Source organism: Contarinia nasturtii, unplaced genomic scaffold (assembly GCF_009176525.2).
Source record: "Contarinia nasturtii isolate CC-2019 unplaced genomic scaffold, AAFC_CNas_1.1 Cnas_scaffold_493, whole genome shotgun sequence".
NCBI classification, from domain to species: domain Eukaryota; kingdom Metazoa; phylum Arthropoda; class Insecta; order Diptera; family Cecidomyiidae; genus Contarinia; species Contarinia nasturtii.
Genome location: NW_022197846.1, coordinates 744913 through 763647, shown reverse-complemented (window position 1 = coordinate 763647; position 18735 = coordinate 744913). Strand labels below are relative to the sequence as shown.

Below are 18735 nucleotides of genomic sequence, written 5' to 3'. Positions count from 1 at the left end.
GAGATATGAACAGCCGACTGTACAAACAATACACATTCACCAGATTTCTTTCACATTTTCGAATTCAGTTGATGTGAATTCTTTGTTGAGGCAGGATTGTATGTCTACTAAGCTCTACTCTGAAAATATAAGGTACTAAGTTTTCTATATACTATTGTTTGTGTTCTGGTGTATTCTCGGTCGGCAATAGCCGAGAGAGAGAGAGAGAGAGAGAGAGAAAAAAAAATATGAGTAAAACTACAGTGCTAGTGCAGAAACGCAAGGTACACACAAGTTGTTCTTAAGGACGCTGCATAGAAGAATAACGATCATTTCTTTTGTGTTTTCGTTATTTTCACTCAAACAAAAAAAGAAATTTAAAGTTTTTTTCTCATTTTATTTTACGTGCCTGGTTAAAACTTAGAATCTAGTGAAGTAGGAAAAAAACTGGCTTGATGTAATTAATTGCCATTCATTTTTTTCTTTTTAAATGTGAAGCAATTTATAAAGTGCGTTTGAGTAATTTTTTTACATATGTGTAGCATCAAAAATTAGTATTAGTATTTGAGCATTGAGAAGCAGAGAAATAAAATTCAATTTATACTGGTTTACCAATACAAAAAAAATGAAAAACAGTTTCAACAACAATTCGCACAACATGTTAATTCATATATTGCTGTTTATTCTACAGAAAAACACTTGCCCACAATAAAACATAAACAAATCATCGTAATTAAACGATCAGTTCTAAACCCACTCAATTCTACTATTTCAAAATACTTGCAACTTACCATAGCGGGACTCATTTATTCGTCATTTTAATTATAGATATTTTGTGTGTTGACTGTTGTTGGTTGTTCAATGACCAAATTAAAGTTGAGCATTCACTCTAAATCTTCATTGGTCAAAACTCTTTTCAAAACATTCTGGAATTGATGTTATTCATTGAAATAGAATTAGAAAAAATCTATTCGTTGTATAAAGCACGTGACGCATGTTATAAATATGATCATACGATTTTAATGCAACTTAAGAAAATGTGAGACAGTTTGTTCATTTGAAAGTTAAGTTATTTCGTCTATTTGCCTCAATAACAACGAAAACCTGAGTTCAAAACAATATATATTAATTGGCACTTGTTAAACTCACCAAATGTAGTCGCAATGTGCTTCAATATTTCAACAATTTGATTCTGAACTCTGCTTCTGAGCCAGTGAGTTGGGATCTTATGATATTTTCTTTCATTAATTAATAATTGCGAATATTTGGATATACAATGCAACAAGTGAGTGTTAAAATAAATAACGAATTGATCATAATCGGCATTTTTCGTCACTACATATAAGTCTTTATGTGTTGAAGACCAAATCAAATTCTCGCTTTCTGAATCATATTATTATACGGAAAAATAAAGCAAAGAAAGAATTTACTTTGGCTTTATAAAGAAGCTATAGGTAAACTTTTTTCCATTATGTTTACTTATGACGCAATTTTCCACAAAATAAAATTATACATAGAATACCAAAATTTCCCCATCAAAATTGTGTGAATATATGTATAAATTCTTTATTCCATAGTACAGTGTACACTCACCTTAACATTTGAAAACAAAGACCGGAACGCTCGTTGGATGATTCTGAGTATAACACATGCTATGTATTCTTCAATATGTAAGAGTCAACGAACAACCATTTCTTCGTATTCTTAAAAAAAAGTAAAATCCAATCTCCAAGAATGAGACGAAGAAAATAGCAAGCGATGAAATTAAAAGAACAAATGGTTTGGACTCTACATATATACATGTCGAATATTGTTGTGATGGTAAAAATCTGGTAAAGCTGAACCAAACAATAACAACTTTTAACGCTGTCAATAACGGCAACAAAATTATTTTCTATACATTGGCTTTGGTAACATTTTCGCTAATACATACAGAGATCCATTTAAAGTATTTTGCACTCTCAATCAATCTGTTTCCCTTTCTTGCCTATAATGAGCTCTTCGTTAATAACACTCTTAAAAATATATGAAATGAGAGACATACGAGAAAATAAACCATACTATTACGGAACTAAATAAATCCCCGCTCACCATACAGAAATCGTATGAAAATGAAACTGAAGAAATATTAACATCAAGTGACGGAAAACGACAATCTATCTATCGAACTCATCCAATCATTGGCTTTAGAGGAAAAAAAAAGGTGAAATACTAAATAAGCGAAGATTTTCATTTTAAATAATGAATGCATGTAATGTGATTTGTAACCGCAGTAGCCAACGCAAAACGTATTTAAATTTGTATTCGAAAGCTCAACAATAACATACACTATCAACAACTCTTTGCTGCCAAGCATGATGACTTTGCCACTGAGTGTTCACCGGTTTTTAAAATTGGCATGTATTCTATGCATTAACTAGATACAGTTATGTACAAATTGCATTTTCTATTCATGCAAATGTTTCATTTTTCCTCCATTTTTTTTAATGATATGATGAACCCCACTGAAATAAAAAGCGTTAACTATTTTTTAAAGAAAATAATTGAATAATTTTCTTTCCTTCTAAGAAACATGGAAAAATTACTAACCAAAAATCATCCACAATCTGGCTCAAGTTTACGGTCGAATTGAGAGAAAAATGTGTGTATCAGTCATTTTTAACGTCACAATGGAAATTAAAAGAAAAAAACATTCAATTTACATCATCTACTTTTGACTGTGTCTACAATATTAAAACCGATACACCATCCGAGCGCATTTATCACTCCATCTTTCAATATTTGTGCATCGATTCTGGCACAAAGCGTCTGTATCGATTCAAATGGCAGTGAAACATAGTGTAAACACAGTGTATGTCGGATTGTCACTTAACAAAATGAAAAAAATTCTGTCAAAAATATTGAATATCGTGAAAGGGTAACACAATTTTTCTTAAATTTTTAAAGTGGTAATGAGAAAATGTGATGCCTGAGAAGTGGATAATTCTCTTCCCCATCCAAACATCCTCGGCACCCTCTATTTTATCATTTTCTTTTCATCCTTATTGGGATCACGACGCAAACATTCCGGAGCCACTTAAATCCTTATGTATGATACTGCTAAATTTAAATTACACGACTTAACATCGTAATAGACCTTGTTCACTTCATTCTGTCAAAAGGAAGTAAATAAAACAAATGCATAGGTTTCATTTGAATCTGTAATCTTTATTGGAAACAATAGGCATATATTATGATCTTCATTTCTATTTGACATGAAATGACCATTGAAATGGGTCAAACAGTTACATCTTTAAACATTAAAATATATATAAAAAAACATTAAATATTTTCTCCTATAATTTCAGATTTTGTGACTTGGTGTGAATTCCAATTTTTTCGCAACAGATATGTGATGCAGTGATAAACATAAACATTTCAATTGGAACGAACATAAGAAAATTTTTTGTATATCATCATAAAACTTTAATCAACAACATCATCAGCGAATCATTGAGACCAATGAAGTTACTCACATGATTCACATGAATTGAATTCAACATTTTGATTGTTAAAAATTTCATCAGCCGCGGCAGCAACTTGATAAAATTGCTTGTTTTTTGTTGTTAAATCGGTTGAACAATTCGATGAACTCCTTTTACTTCTTTTATTTTCTTCATTGTGTTCGATTTGAAATAGTTTCATTGATAGTGAATAAGTGCATAAACCTTCAGTCATTCGCTCTTTACGAAAAGAGCAAATGAAAGAAGAAAAAAGTGATTCCGTTGCTCAGAAAATAATTATGTTTAAATCATAGACATCATAAATCATTTGTACCGAATCTTTGCCGTAATTTATTCGCGCCATTAAACAATGATCGTTGAGTGAAATTTTGTTTACTTATTTGCTGGTTGGTGGAGTATATATCATACTCAACAAATATGATCAATTTTTTTAAATCTCGTTCGATGAAACTCTAATGCTTTTTTTTTTAAATCAGAGCTACGATAATATTCTCCATTTTTTTACTCCTTTTTATTTCGTTCATCGAATAAGAAATAGAAAACGAGACGAAATCTACGAATGGAAATCAAAATAGAGACAAGAATAACAGTGTTGTATTGAATATGGAATAGAGAATCACGACGAAAAATGTGAAGAAAAAAAACTGAAAAAAAGGTTCTCATTCAAAGTAAATAGCCGAAATAGAGAAACCACAGGTTAGGGAAATAAAAAAAGGCATAGACGAAATCAATATCGAATCCGTGTGGCTGATTATTTTCGATCAATGTGTATACAAATACATACAAAATACTCTCTTGCTAACCAATGAAAAAAAGGTATATTCCATAACAGGAATTCTTTTCAACAAAAAGGTGAACAAACATACAACAAACAAAACTCAGTTCAATTGGGTCTATTCTAGAATATGTTTTGTAGTCGAAATTAAAAAAAACTAAATACTTGAATTAAATGCCAAGAATAAAGCACTATGAAAGTGAAATACGCTCACATTGAGTAAGCTAGATCAAGATGTGATTCATGTGTGTTTATGAAGTATTAAGTAATAGTTGCATCGTATGGTGTAAAAAATCCGCAACAAATAAAGTGAAGACACACACAGAGAGAGAGAGAAAATCAATTCCAAAGATAGCATAATTTTGATGGATTGCATTTGTTTTATTTTATTGTTTGCTACTGAGACCGCAGTGACTTTGTTTTTGTGATATCGTAGGACAAAAAAGCAGCTAGCCACGCAATTATTTTTTTTTCACTTAAGTAACAAAGTACACGGAAAATGACATGGGATCTTGTACAACGCGACACTACCTGTTGTCAATATGTATGCTGCAGCTGGTGAGTTTATAACATTTATATTTTAATACAGACTTTTACATGTGTGTGCGTGTGTGTGTTTTATATACGCACAATCTAGACTACCATTTGCAATGACCTTTTATTTCGCTTGGTATATATTTTGCTTAACAAAGTTACTACTATATACAGCAAACTGATATTTAATGGACAAAAATGTATTCATTTTATTTCATTGAGGAACTATCTGGTATATTAAACTGGATACAAGTCAACCGAAGACACATGGAAGGAAAATGAAGACACAGACGGACACTTTATGTACGCTGTGCTTGCCTCTTAGTTTCTCCTTCATTCAATATGTTTCACAAACTTTGTGAAATTGCTTCTCTTAAATTTGATTCATTCAATTTTGCATCAATGCAATATTTGGTGTCAATACAAGTTTAATACAAACGTATCCACCTTCGAATATAATTCACTTGCTAGTCTCATAATATTTCATTATAAAAAGTGGTGATGGTCCACTGATCATACAAATTTCAATACCTTTGGTCATTCTCTTGAGTATTTGGCTTGATACAACCGAATACAACAAACAAAACTAGATCGCTACCAACTCCTATGTCGCGTTGCAGCTGCAGAGGTGAAATGTACAGTGTGATGTAAAATTCTGTGTCAATATTTATGTTGCAGATTCCTAAGAGGAGTAAAACTTTTCAACATAAACTACAGACCACCCTGTATAATGAAAAAAAATGCAAATGTTTTTTTCTTACATTGCAATAAAGTATTCTCTTAATTGGTTTGTGATCTTCTTCACAACTCTGTTGTCATTTTATTGAGCGAATAAAGCGAAAGCATAACGAATAAACAAAGAATACAAATTCAAATGAAATGCGACAGCGATGAGTTGAAAAAATTTCTCACGTACTTAGTTTTGCAGTGGCTCTGAGAAATACATACATATACGACCAAAGCAAAGATGAGGTGGCTTTAAAAAAAAGCAATATAAATACAATTGTTTGTAAGTTTTTTTTCTGTCTTTGCTGAGATGTTTTTAAACTACTCGTTTTTTTAGATGTTCTCCGTCAATTTCTGCTTCATAGCTTGTGTGATTTAATTCAAGTTCCTCGTATATAAATTAATTTTTCGCGCTTGAATTACATCTTAGTATGCTTTCATTTTCTTTTGTAGCTTGAGCCCAAAATGAATTCACTTTCATATAATATGTGGAAAAAAAAGTTGCTTCTGTTGCATTTAAAAAATGTTATCTATAGTCAAACATAGATTAGAGAGATTCAAAGAAGCATGGCAAAATAGGTAAAAATATTAAATAAATATCAAATAAGTCGGTATCTTAATTTTGTTCAAATCAATCAAATTCAACGAAGGAATATTTTCAAAATATGGTGGATGCGAATATTTTGGTTATTTGTGTTTAAAAAAATTAAGCCTTGCTCATTCATCAGTTTCTCTGAAATTTTTATTCACATTGTGAAATAAAATTTCATATCACAGATACTGTACAGGAGAGTATACAACCCAATTACACCCATACACGGTAATACTTACTTTACTAAAAGAGGTTATGATAATCTTAAAATGTGCATCTTATACAAGTGGAACACATATGTAATGAAGAATTTCTTACTTCATAGGCATAAGCAACAGAAATAATAATACGTTGAGAAACTATCCATGGCTATGGACGGAGGAACTGTGGAATTCAAATTGTGGAAACATGAAGAAACATGAATAAACGACAACGATGACAACAAATAGATATTTCATTAATGAAGGATTTAATTTACTCTTCGTTCGATAATTGTGACAAAAATCTCGAATACCTCCCAAAAATGATATTTTTTTTTGGACAGAAAAGTTTAATGGTGATGACATTTTAAAATACAATCAAAAGCCAAAATATAAGATAGTACAAAACATCCATAGAAGATCACTGTTGTCAGGTGTGTGTTGTTCGTATATGATGCACCCTAATATACATGTGTACGTGCACCTGTCGTGTTTATTGTATTTTCCATGACCAATTTACATTCACCGCTGACAGTATATAAGCATTATTCAAAAAACACGTTCATTCACACTCTATCCCCTTTTGCATAGTTTTTCTTTCATGTTAGGGATGTCTGGTTTGCGCGCTTGTAATAAATATGTTTTTAATGTAGGTCGCGAGTTATATTTTAACGCGAGTTATATTTTTTTATTTAACTTTGTAACGTTTTATTCCGTTTGTTCAATAAAATACGATCTCTTGAATTCAAGAACGACCAAATTCCATTTCATATTCTTTGATTTTATTCTTCATTTCCAATATGCGAACAAAAACTACATCCTTTTAGATTTGAGCGCTTTATAAATGTTGGCTGCTCTTTCGTTTGCAAAGGAATATCAATTTAAATGCTTTGGAAACAATGACCTTCGTATTTCTGTGATAAAGGAAAACGAACAAAGATGTTAACTACCGAGATTATGAAGAGAAGAAAGAAATAGTGAAAACACTGAATGTTGTTATTATCTTCGACAATGACTGAACGTTGAATCGCATTTTTTTGTTTTTATTTGACAATTTTGCGATGCATTTTGAGATTCCACACTCATAACAACCATTTTACCTCACTAAAAAATTTAACAGAATAGTCGGATGGTTTTTTAATTGCAAACTTGATGAGAACTGCATGAGCACTTCACAGAAACGTAAAGATAAACATGAAAAATATTAATCAGATTTGAAAAAAATGTGTGTATCTCTTATACCATATTATCTAATCAAACATCTAGAACAAATTGCTTAGTTCAAGTTAGATTTTCTTTTGGTAATATAACACAATTGTTTACCCAAAAAAATGCATTTCTATTGTTTTATCTTCTTGAGAATAAACTACGAACGTATAATTTATACAATAACATGTATATATTTTACAAAGCAGCACCACTTTGAAATATTAAATCACTCGACTGGAATTCCGTATTCATTATGTTGCTTGTGTTGAGACATATAGTTGACCGATTGTGATGACTTTGTTATATATCAAAATTCAGTGCTGTTCAGAAACCCCAAAAAATACGTTTTTTTTTTATTTCGTTGAAACCAAATAACAAATTTGTGTCGTAAGTAATTTCTTTCTTAACTTGTCCGTTGGAAAAACATCGCTTTTTTATTGAAACGAAAATAAAAATATGTTCAAAATTTATGTGTTCAATTCGGATGGGAACAAAGTGTGTTTAGGTTTACACGCCAGGTGGCAAAGTACAATTTACTTATCCTGCATAGATTGAAACATCAAATGCAAGAAAGCTGATATACACTTTCCGATGTAATTCTATAATCGAATCATTAATTTCAGATGTCAGCGAAATAAATCTAAATTCGCAAGCATGAAATATATGCATACATTCACCAAATGATTCTTGCACCAAATCCTATAAAAAAAAATTCCATCCCAAATCTTATACGTCGAAATTGTCTCAAAAGTGAAAAATAGTTTTATTTAAGTGTTAAATTTCGAGACAAACGAGCATTTACGACAAAACAAAAATGTGTGGATATTGAATCGGAAATAAATAGGCGAAAATATTCTCATGTTTAGTTGTGCATGATTTATTGACTTTGATGCAAGTTTTTGTTGATATTCACATATTTATGCTGCCTGTTTCTATTTAGAAATTCCCGAAGCGACAGACGAACGCATATAAATATATAACATATATATTTGTAGTATTGCAAGTCAGGAAATTGTGACACAAACTTACTTTATTGCTTTAAGGAGCGAAGTTTGTATTATTTTAAAATCACTATAAAAATGTCAACGTTCTCCTTGGATAACATAGAGAAGAGAGAAAAAAAACTGTATGTTGAAATCGCATTCGCGTTTTGGAATCAATTTATGTCGTTTGGCATTTGTTTCATTTCAGACGATGGTTGAAAATTAATCGTTCCTCAGTGACTTGTATGTATTGTAATGTTACATACAATATGTATGTGACTCTTTCACCACTTTCTGTTTGCATTGAAAAATCATTGTCTGATAAACTCTAGACACGATATGAATGCCGTACGGGAAATCAAACAGAAAAGTGAAATTCATGAGATAATTAAAAAACGTGCAAAACGGAATTCATGTGTTTCCTCGCTCTCAAAGACAATAGCAGTTGAAAGAACGTTATTGTTAGTGGCATATAAAATGCAGCTGGTCTAGCTTCTCTATGGCCAAATACCATAAGCTTAAATTTCAATACGTCTATTGCTATAATTTCGTTGAGAAGTGCGGGCGAGGTGAAAGCTTTGAATTTAAATTTTGGGGTCGAATGCATGCGGCAGTTAATTTCACTGACGGTTTCATTTAAATACTAAATATAGCTGATCACGGAAACGATTTGATTTCAATTAAATTGAATTCATACTGTTCATTTGTATTGTCGATAGAATATTATTCAAGTCACATAATAAAACTATCGGGTTCTGCTATTTACAAAAAACACACACACACACACACATACAACTAGATGTCTAACATTTTTAAAATGTGGAAAATTTTCATCTATCAAAAAAAACAAGTGCGGTGCATTGACTGCAGTTCAATAACGTTTGTGCATACAAAAGTCCATGCAAACGCAAATCACGTATGGTTCATGTTCACTGCACAAGCAAGCATCAGCGTGCAAAAATAATATGCACTCAATTAATAATAGTTGTTTGTTATAAGTAATAAAATGAGTAATTTATTTGTTTTCCTTCTTCTTTCAAATAGCTTTCGATCATCGAACGGAACATATTCGACTTCATCGGCTACATGTGGGCGCCGATATTGGCTAACTTTTTCCAAATAATTTTTGTAATATTCGGATTTTTCGGCGGTTATCAATTTAGCGCAAAATATCTTATAACAGTAAGTATTTAATATATTTAGTATATGATATCGTTCATATGCACGGTGAAGCGGTAAATTTGTTTTTATTTCATTATGGTTTATGATAAACAAAACAAAAAAATCTGTCAATCGTTAAATCGATTGAAAGGTCAATGGAATCGCGGTATTTGTTAATAGTTTTTTGTTTGTCATTGCAGTCGAAACGAATCGATTGGTTAGAGTATAAAATGATATCCGACCAATGATACCATAATTCCAATGATTTTCCGAATTCACTGGCAAAAAAATTGTTACATTGCTATCTTAATAAAAGTATTATAGATAAAATCTATGGTAAATGGCATATGTATCGGTTGCAATATGAAATATCCCGTCATGACTCCTTTTTTTTTGTTACCTTATATAAATTGTGTATTTTATCAATTATACACTTCAAATATTATCTAAAATCAATATAATTCTGCACAAGTAATAGTTTTCATTTCATGATTGTTCACGGGGTATTTGTGAAAATGGAAAATTGACATAATTTGCATAGACAAAGGTTGCAGATCACAATAAATTCTAATCAATTCAATAATACATGCATTATTCTCATTGGGGTGCATGTCATAAAATTGAATCGACCATAATAAAATGCACTTGATACGAGGGTAATAATAATAACTTGGAAACACTTACGACATTTTTTTCTTATTAGAAAACACAATTTTTAAACGTGAATAAGTGATTGAGCTAGTATTGATAAGTGAGTGTATGTATGTGTGTGTTGAATAAGAAAAATGGAATTCATAAGTGAAGCAAAAAAATGAGTATTTTTTTCGGCGTCTTATCTTATCATCGACTTTCTCTACTTGCTTTTCACTTTGCCCTCTACTATCCGATATTGCTGAGCGGTTATCGTTATTTTGACCAGAAAATATACCTAGCAATATACTGAGTTGACTGAGCAGCCAAGCTAACACAAATTAGCCAGCATAGAATTGGTGCGTTTCAATTGCGTGACGACAACATTTTGTGTTGCTGCCAATGTAAGCTTCTATTGTGGTATTTTAAAGGTCTATAGTTTGTTATTGTCACAAAATTGAAATGTACCAATCAGCTTGGCTCGGTCAGCTCTATGTATGTCTTATTTTGTTTAATGCCCAACACATTTATTTATGGCGTTTTGGTCTTATACTTGTGTTTGTGTTTGATTATTTACCACCTATAATGAAAATTGAAATAAAGCCATGTGAAATTTGAGAACAATCAATATTATTAGCGGTACACCATATCTAAACCAAGCTTTATTGTCAAGTAAATGTTTTCTCATTTTTTTTATTTCCATAGTACACAATATGGACGCTGATTTGGATAGCATGGAATATATTTCTCATATGTTTCTATTTAAATGTTGGCGGTCTCAATCGAGTAAGTATTCTGTAATGAATAATGTAATAACAATGCACCAATTTTAAACGAATAAGATGTGTGATAAGAATTCAATCAACTGAATGACGTTTATGAAACTAAAATGTTATAACAATTTATCATTTTTCAGGATAGTGATATACTAAATTTGGGTACTGGTTCAGTATCGTGGTTCGAAGCAAATGGTTGGTACTCTGTTTTTTTAATGCCAGTAACTTTATTTATTGATAACATTTTTATTTTACTATTCTATTAGGGCCTGGCTGTATACCAACTTATCCAACAAACATCACTTCTGAGGATCCTTATCGCTTAGTTCGACCAGAATCTGTAGAAGGCTGTCTACTTGAATACCAAACCATCGAAGTTATACATTCTAGTTTTCAGCTATTTTTGGCGGTAATTCAGTTATATTTAAATGAAATTTATTTAAATTTGAAAATAATACTAGTCTAGATACCATTGATGGAATTGTTCTCGATATTTTCATGCATGAAATGAATAAAATGGAAATTTGATTTTTTTTCGCAGATTTTTGGACTCATTGGATCTCTATGTTTAGCCCAAGTATTTTTTGATGATGACGATCGATGTGAGTAGAATTTATGTTCATTAGTACATATTCGGGGGGGTTTCATCATCCCATATGCTTTAATCAATTCATTTTCATATCGATGATTTGTGTTTGGAGGCATAAAGTATAGCTGTGCACAAACAGAATCGTAGTCGAATTTATGCTTTCGAACATAAAGTTAAAAATCGATTCTACTTAACCTTTTTTGGGTATGTCATTCCATTAAAACTAATGTTCAGTCGATTTTGAAAAAAACTAAACACATCAAAATTAGTAGCATACACATTTTACACTAACATAGAAACATTCCAGGCGTTCTTCATTTTACTTCGAAAAACAACAGTTTTCAACGGATTACGCATATTTGATATTCGATCTTGTTTTGTTATATTGATCAAAATCGTAAGATACTTAACGACCGTCAATGTCAAATAAAATGAATATCAGATTTTGCATGAATCCTGAATAATTGCATCTGTCGAAGGGCAATCGCACTTTGAACACTGCAGTTGTGCTGCTCTCTGACATTTATAAGTTCAACCCTATGTAAAGACATTGCTTTCCTCTTCTTCTTCATTTACAAGAAGCATATGCGTTATAGCAGCTTAACTTTGAGATACCAGGTAGCAGCATATCTGCGTGTTCGAAACCCAATACATTCCCAAGTCAGTATAATACTCTTTTCGAAGAGTGTACACGCTCTTCTCACACTCTTCGTATAGTTTTATTCGACTCCCTTCTCACACTCTTCTCACACTTTTGCATAAAACACGTATATTGTTTTTAACTGAGCTTCAATTTTTTTCTCTAAAAAATTTTCTTTTTTTTCTTTATAATAAATTTTTCCACTGATGGATAGTTTTTGATTTTGTTAATTTTTGACATTTTGAAAAAAATGAACGTATACAAAAAAAATGAATTAGCTGATGCAACAGCAATTGTCGTTCTGTTGTATTTTGACACAGCTGACGAATGCTATAAACGTTCAAATATCAAAATACAAACATTACTTCCACTGGAATGCAGTGACAGCGGTTCTCACTCAATATACGTGTTTTATGCAAAAGTGTGAGAAGAGTGTGAGAAGAATGTGAGAAGGGAGTCGAATAAAACTATACGAAGAGTGTGAGAAGAGTGTGTACACTCTTCGAAAAGAGTATTATACTGACTTGGGTTGCTTTGAATGGAGTGCGAGCAGAGCGTGTCATCTGTAGTCAAAAGTCTGTGTAGTCTGTTAATAGATTTTATTCAAAAGAATGAACAATTCATTTTACTTTGTGATACATGAAGCTGCTTCCGTTTTGAATGATCATTTGAATGATCATCTGTTGTTTATATATTCGATTTCATACATGTTAGATTACGATAGCGCATGCTATGATAAATGCTAACGTACACACAGTATTCGAGTACGCTTACTCGCACTTGCGGTGTTAGTAGAGGCTTTGCCCCTCAAAATGAGTTACGCACTCTATTTAACTCTATTTTTGGTGTTAGTTTCATCGAAGTAAACGCATCACAGTGAAAAAAGAGATACATTTCGTTGCATGCATATGAGTCTGTGCATACGCTTACGAATATGATTGCTAAGTGTATCGTCACATATGTTCGATGAAACTAACACCATAAATAGAGTAAAATAGAGTGCGTAACTCATTTTGAGGGGTAAAGTCTCTACTACCGCAAGTGCAAGTAAGCGTACTCGAATGAAATACTGTGAAAATTTGTCGGTGACAGTTCACACTTATTGCACCAAGTGCAACCAAGTTAAACTATAAAAATTTCGACTATAGGCTTCTGCACGCAATCAACCAACAAATTCATTACAGACTGCTGAATCAATGGAAAATAACATTTCAAATGAAATCAATTTTGTTTATTTTGGATCCAACATAACCTTTTATTTCGAAACTACAAAAAAAATCTAAAAGATTGTTGTTGTAATAGTTTTAAATTGAAATTGCATCTCTTCAAAAACCACAAACACATACACAAACACTAGTTCATCTTCATCATAATCGTTCCCATTTTTTCCCCATTTGGCCACTTGTTTTTTTCGTTCCATTTGATAGTTTTTTTTTCTCTCTCTCTCTCTTTCTCTTTATCTATTCATTTTGGGATTCGTCTAAATTTTTCGTTGCAGTCGATTTTATGGGTGGCGATGCCAAATGTGTGCAGCATAAAATCGTCATGCCGATGTACGTGAGCATTCCGACAATGAAATCAACCAAATTACTAACGAATCCATATTTAGATGTAACTACCACCAATTCCACAAGCGCCGCTACATATAACCTAGAGAAAAAATCAATTAACGACCATAACCAAAAATCGACCAATAACCGAAATACAATCAACAATATTAACAAAAACAATAGAAGATGCAATGCAAATAGCGAAATTAATACGAATACAAACATGAATGCAACAATAAATGTAAACAGTGACAACATCAAAACTTCTGACCATTATGCGACGAATTTTTTTTCAATGTCATATAATCCATACAAAAATGGTACAAGCAATGAACATGCGTGCAATGGTATCGCTAAGAAAATCATGACAAATCCAGTGCGATCGCACAATACAGATAACATTAAACGGCAGTACAATCACAATGATATTGTTTATCGTAATTCAAGTAAATTGAGTTCAATTCGACCTGGGTGCAGACCCCGTTCAATTCGATATTCAGACTCCGATGACACACGATCTTCATCAATCGATTATAATTTCAATTATGTTAAATTTCGATCACCGTTAAGTGCAAATTGCATGGCGTCAAATTATCGAGATTCAAGTACAACATCGACTCTTGCTACCGAATGTAGCTTATTTGTTCATCCATCATCTAAACACGTTGATGAAGATGAAAAAAAGCAATCAATAGTTTTGTCAAAGGTGCATAATCACCCAAATTGTCAGTGTGGCATTCAAAATTGTTGCCCATTTGCTAATGAAAGATTCGATAATCATTTGATACATCATCGATCACATGGCGGTACATGTAGTATACAAGATAGGCAATATTTTGTACAACGGTATCCATATCGTCGTCGTGATTTAAATACGAGCAATGCCCTCAACTATGATCATAAAATTCATGAATCACCGCCCGAATATGATCAAGTCGATGATTTTCTCATGAAGCGAACATTTTCGCACGATCGCTTATTCTGTCAGCGAAGATTATTGACCGCTCGTAATCGCACGAGGCCAAAATCATATTGCAGTAATGTCAGTTATTGCCCAACACAACTATAAATTCGTTATTTTTTGTTACTTTAACATCTTATGTGTCAAATGTCCCACATAATTTCTCAATTTTTATTCAATTCTTACATTCTTCCATTTTCGTACAGATGTGTCAATTTATCGGTTGTTGATTTTGATGTAGCTTTTGAATATAATACTAAAAATGACGCAATATCACAAAACGTTTGTTATGTACTCTTTGTTGAACATGAGTGATATGATTTTTCAGAAGGTTTTGTATGGTTGAGTTTTGCCTATCGGAGACGAAAAAATTACGAGAGAATTCAAAAGAAATATAATCGAATTTAAAGCATATAATGCCCCCGATTATAAGGTTATTTCTGATAAAGAAAGAAAAATAGTTCAATGGAAACTATGGAGTATCTTTCAACGCAATATAAGTCGTAATAGTCGATCTCCACCAAAAAAATTATGCGTCGACGCCTTACGCCAAGGATTGGTGTGTTTTTTTGTATTTTTTATTTTTGGAATGAGATTTTGGGTGTATACAGTACCATAGAAAATGCTTCGATTGATGTGTTTGTTGCAAACATATGTTATTTGTTACTTTTGCCTACATACCAATAATATTACAATTAACAAATCTGTAGAATAAAGATTTTTTTTCACTGTGACTTAATATCATAAGCCTTTTTTTCACTGAAATGTTCAAACGATTACAGAATCAGGCAAATTGGTAATCATGATAACAAATATGATTAATTATTCAAGACTTACTAGTTATGGTGCTTCTTTTCTTTAATTATTATTCATAATAAATAAAGTCTTGAATATATATCATAGTCCAAATATTATCCGGAGTCTGGACGATTTATGAGGACCGAAATTTGTTTGCATGTTTTCAAACGGTAACTAACTAAAAATTCTGTGTAGGATCAGATGGAAACGGAGCCACGATTTTGAATTAAGAAAATAGATATACGTGTGTTCATTTTTCATGTTTTTCAAAGTGGTTGTGGTATTTAAATTAAAACTAACTCGTAATTTTGCTTTGAATAATGGATTTTTTCGTAACTGATTAAAAATTCGTAAATCTATTAAACTCAACTGTTTTGGTACGTATTGGTAATAATAATAGTATACAATATAACAACAATATTTAAGTTTTATCACTGTTTTTGAGCTTTTTTGTTTTTTGTTTTTTTTTAATATATTTTTAACACATTTGCTTGCTTTGTGTATGCAATTATTTTCAAAAATATTTTTTTTCCTCATCATTAGCAAAGAGAAGTAGCACAAAATCAAAGAAAAAGCGACAGTCGTTATACTCGATTGAGTTTAGTCCGCCAGTTGATACAATTCTCGATTATGAGTTGAGTCATGAGCCCAGTCGAAATGCACCATCGGAGCTCAGTCCAAAACCCATGACGCCGCGTAAGTTTTGTTTGCAATCAATACACATGTATGATTTAAAAAAAAAAAAAACAATTAATTGATTTATGATTTTTATTGAAGGTCGTGTCAAACGTCGTTCGGTAATGGTTCGACAAAGCACAAATAGTCGTCGCAGTCATAGCTCTAACCGAAATAGTATACGTTCGTCTCGACGGAAATTCCAACAAAATCCAGTAACAAAACTAATGGACTATCAGCATGGCCAGTCCGACCAAAGTAATTGCCTTCCTCTTAAATCTCTTAAATACATCTAATGAAACACATTGTTTTTATATAATTTTCCGTTTTATATTATCTAGGCTCATATCGGCCACCCAAATCAAATCCAACGTTCCAGCACATGGAGAACTCTCAATTAACCAAATCGAATTTAAAGCACTTAAATACCGACACATTAACGGCTAACGTTAATAACAAATCATTTCGAAAATCGCAAACTTTTACGCCAAATATCATTCCTGATCCAATTTATTACAATATGAGTCAGTCGACCACATTTTTTGAACCATCATGGAATTCATCATCATCAACAAATTTCACTTCACATGGCCATGTTGAAACACAAGGTCATTATAATCCAACATATCAGCATTCAACACCAAATTTAGCCACAAACAATCCCGAAATGGTTGACGAAGTCTATAATAATCGTCCGCCATCGGTGCGATCAAGCTACTCAAATTTTCATGGTGCTCGACCGCACAGCACTCATGTTGTCACTGAAAACGAAAACGTGTTCGTTGGCCTGAATTCGATGACATCAACAAATGATATGCAAGCAAATCGATCACAACCAATGCCAATACCGCAGTTACCATCAAGACAGTCTGCATCAAGGGAAAGCATACGATCAATGGCATTTCTAAATAACGGTCCGCCTGCATACAATTTAAATTATCATACTCCGCCCGATTCGAATTCCGAAACCACAATGTGAAATTAAGTTGCGTTAGCTTTCAGTTATCCAAAATTCAGTAATATTAGTAATTTTTTAGTATCTAGATCGTATATTTCGAAAACTTACTTTTACGCCAATCAATTAATTGAAATTCTTAATGTGAAGAGAATGAATAATAAAATGGAACGAAAAGAAATACGAAAAACTTGTTTATTGGAGTAATTGCGATGGGCAGCACACTTTAATTTGCCAAATTATAATGTTTTACACCATTACACCAGTTTTCTCGCTCAACATGTTTGTGAAATTTAAACAACATGTCTTGTAATTTTTTTTTAGAATCGATTTTGTTTTATTTTAGATTTACTTTTCTCTATAAAAAAAACACGAATTATTAAAAATTATGGCTTCTTATGAATTAATGTAAACAACTGATTTTTGAAAGAAATTTTTTTTATACTGTTTAAGAGTGATTTAAAAAAATGAAAAAAAAAAAAACAATTTTTTTCTATTGATTCCAGTTCCGATAAAAAAATATTACTTATTTGTAGAAAGGAAGAAAAACAATACACGGAATACAAAATTAAGTAAGTACTCATACAGACACAAAAAAAATAAATTTATGGCCTTTTCATCATAATCTTATAGCAAACATTAGCTATAGTTGAATTAAATTAAAAAATATGGATTATTATTTGACTAATTCCAAGTAAAAATTGATTCGTTGAGAATAAAAGTGGGAATAGCCGAAACCGCGCTTTCGAACACATGCCTTTTGTGAATGTATGACAAGAGATGGGAGGGAAGTGTCTTCAGCAATATTTTGGATCTTCAAATCCTCAAACATTTCCAAATACAATTCCCTACTATCTCTTGCCATACATTCACTAAAGGCATGTGTTCGAAAGCGCGGTTCCGGCTATTCCCACTTTTATTCTCAACGAATCAATTGATAAACCCTTTTCAATAGTTTACGCAAACAAATAACGAAATTTGTTTGGGAAGTGAATACGATGGCCATCTAGGAATTTGTGCATCAACCATTCTACACTAAAGCTGTTAAGTACAATGTTTTACACTTGAATTTATAGGCCATTGTAAAATTTCAAAATCTTCTGCATTCGGACAAAATAAAATACTAACAAATTTTACTTGCTACTAGTTTTGTTCGGATGTCTCTTTTTTGATGTTGGAAACATTTGTTTTAGATATGCATAGCAAATTTTCTATTAAGTTTTATACTTGGTTGATCGGAGCATATCGATGGACTTTGGGTGTCTGTGGTGCATGAATTTCTTCGGATAGTTTTTGATAGATGATCGAATTCTTTGATGCGAGCAACGCTTGGCGGTATCTCTCTCCGCGGCGATGCATCAATAATGCAACAATACGTGTAATCAAAATAAGAGTGGCGAGAATTGACAACAAAATGAGCATGAATGGAACTGATTCGTAGGCCAATGCCAACCAAGTGGATCCACGATCAAATTCTTCACCGTCAACTGTAAAATAGA

General features: G+C 32.0%; 2 protein-coding genes across 8 annotated transcripts in view; one reads left to right on the top strand and one right to left on the bottom strand.

Moving 5' to 3' along the window:
- Window positions 1-17417, top strand: LOC116339136 (sodium/potassium-transporting ATPase subunit beta-1-interacting protein). Of its 7 annotated transcripts, XM_031764828.1 has the most exons (10): window positions 5-132; window positions 3327-4815; window positions 9546-9683; window positions 10998-11078; window positions 11209-11263; window positions 11335-11477; window positions 11610-11670; window positions 16150-16302; window positions 16384-16539; window positions 16623-17417. In XM_031764828.1, the coding sequence occupies exons 2-10, from the start codon at window positions 4762-4764 to the stop codon at window positions 17258-17260; spliced, it is 1479 nt and encodes a 492-aa protein (XP_031620688.1). In that variant the 5' UTR covers window positions 5-132; window positions 3327-4761; the 3' UTR covers window positions 17261-17417. The 7 variants fall into 7 exon arrangements, with proteins under 7 accessions (XP_031620685.1, XP_031620684.1, XP_031620689.1 ...); XM_031764825.1 differs by lacking the exons at window positions 16150-16302; window positions 16384-16539; window positions 16623-17417 and adding an exon at window positions 13796-15547 and having other exon boundaries at window positions 1-132; window positions 3327-3837; window positions 4015-4815; XM_031764824.1 differs by lacking the exons at window positions 16150-16302; window positions 16384-16539; window positions 16623-17417 and adding an exon at window positions 13796-15547 and having other exon boundaries at window positions 1-132; window positions 3327-3868; window positions 4015-4815.
- LOC116339134 overlaps window positions 17418-18735 on the bottom strand; it is a 26588-nt gene continuing 25270 nt past the window's right edge. Inside the window, exon 11 of the mRNA XM_031764820.1 lies at window positions 17418-18723. Within this exon, the coding sequence (XP_031620680.1) occupies window positions 18458-18723 (266 nt within the window). The 3' untranslated portion in view covers window positions 17418-18457. The remainder of the gene's footprint in view (window positions 18724-18735) is intronic.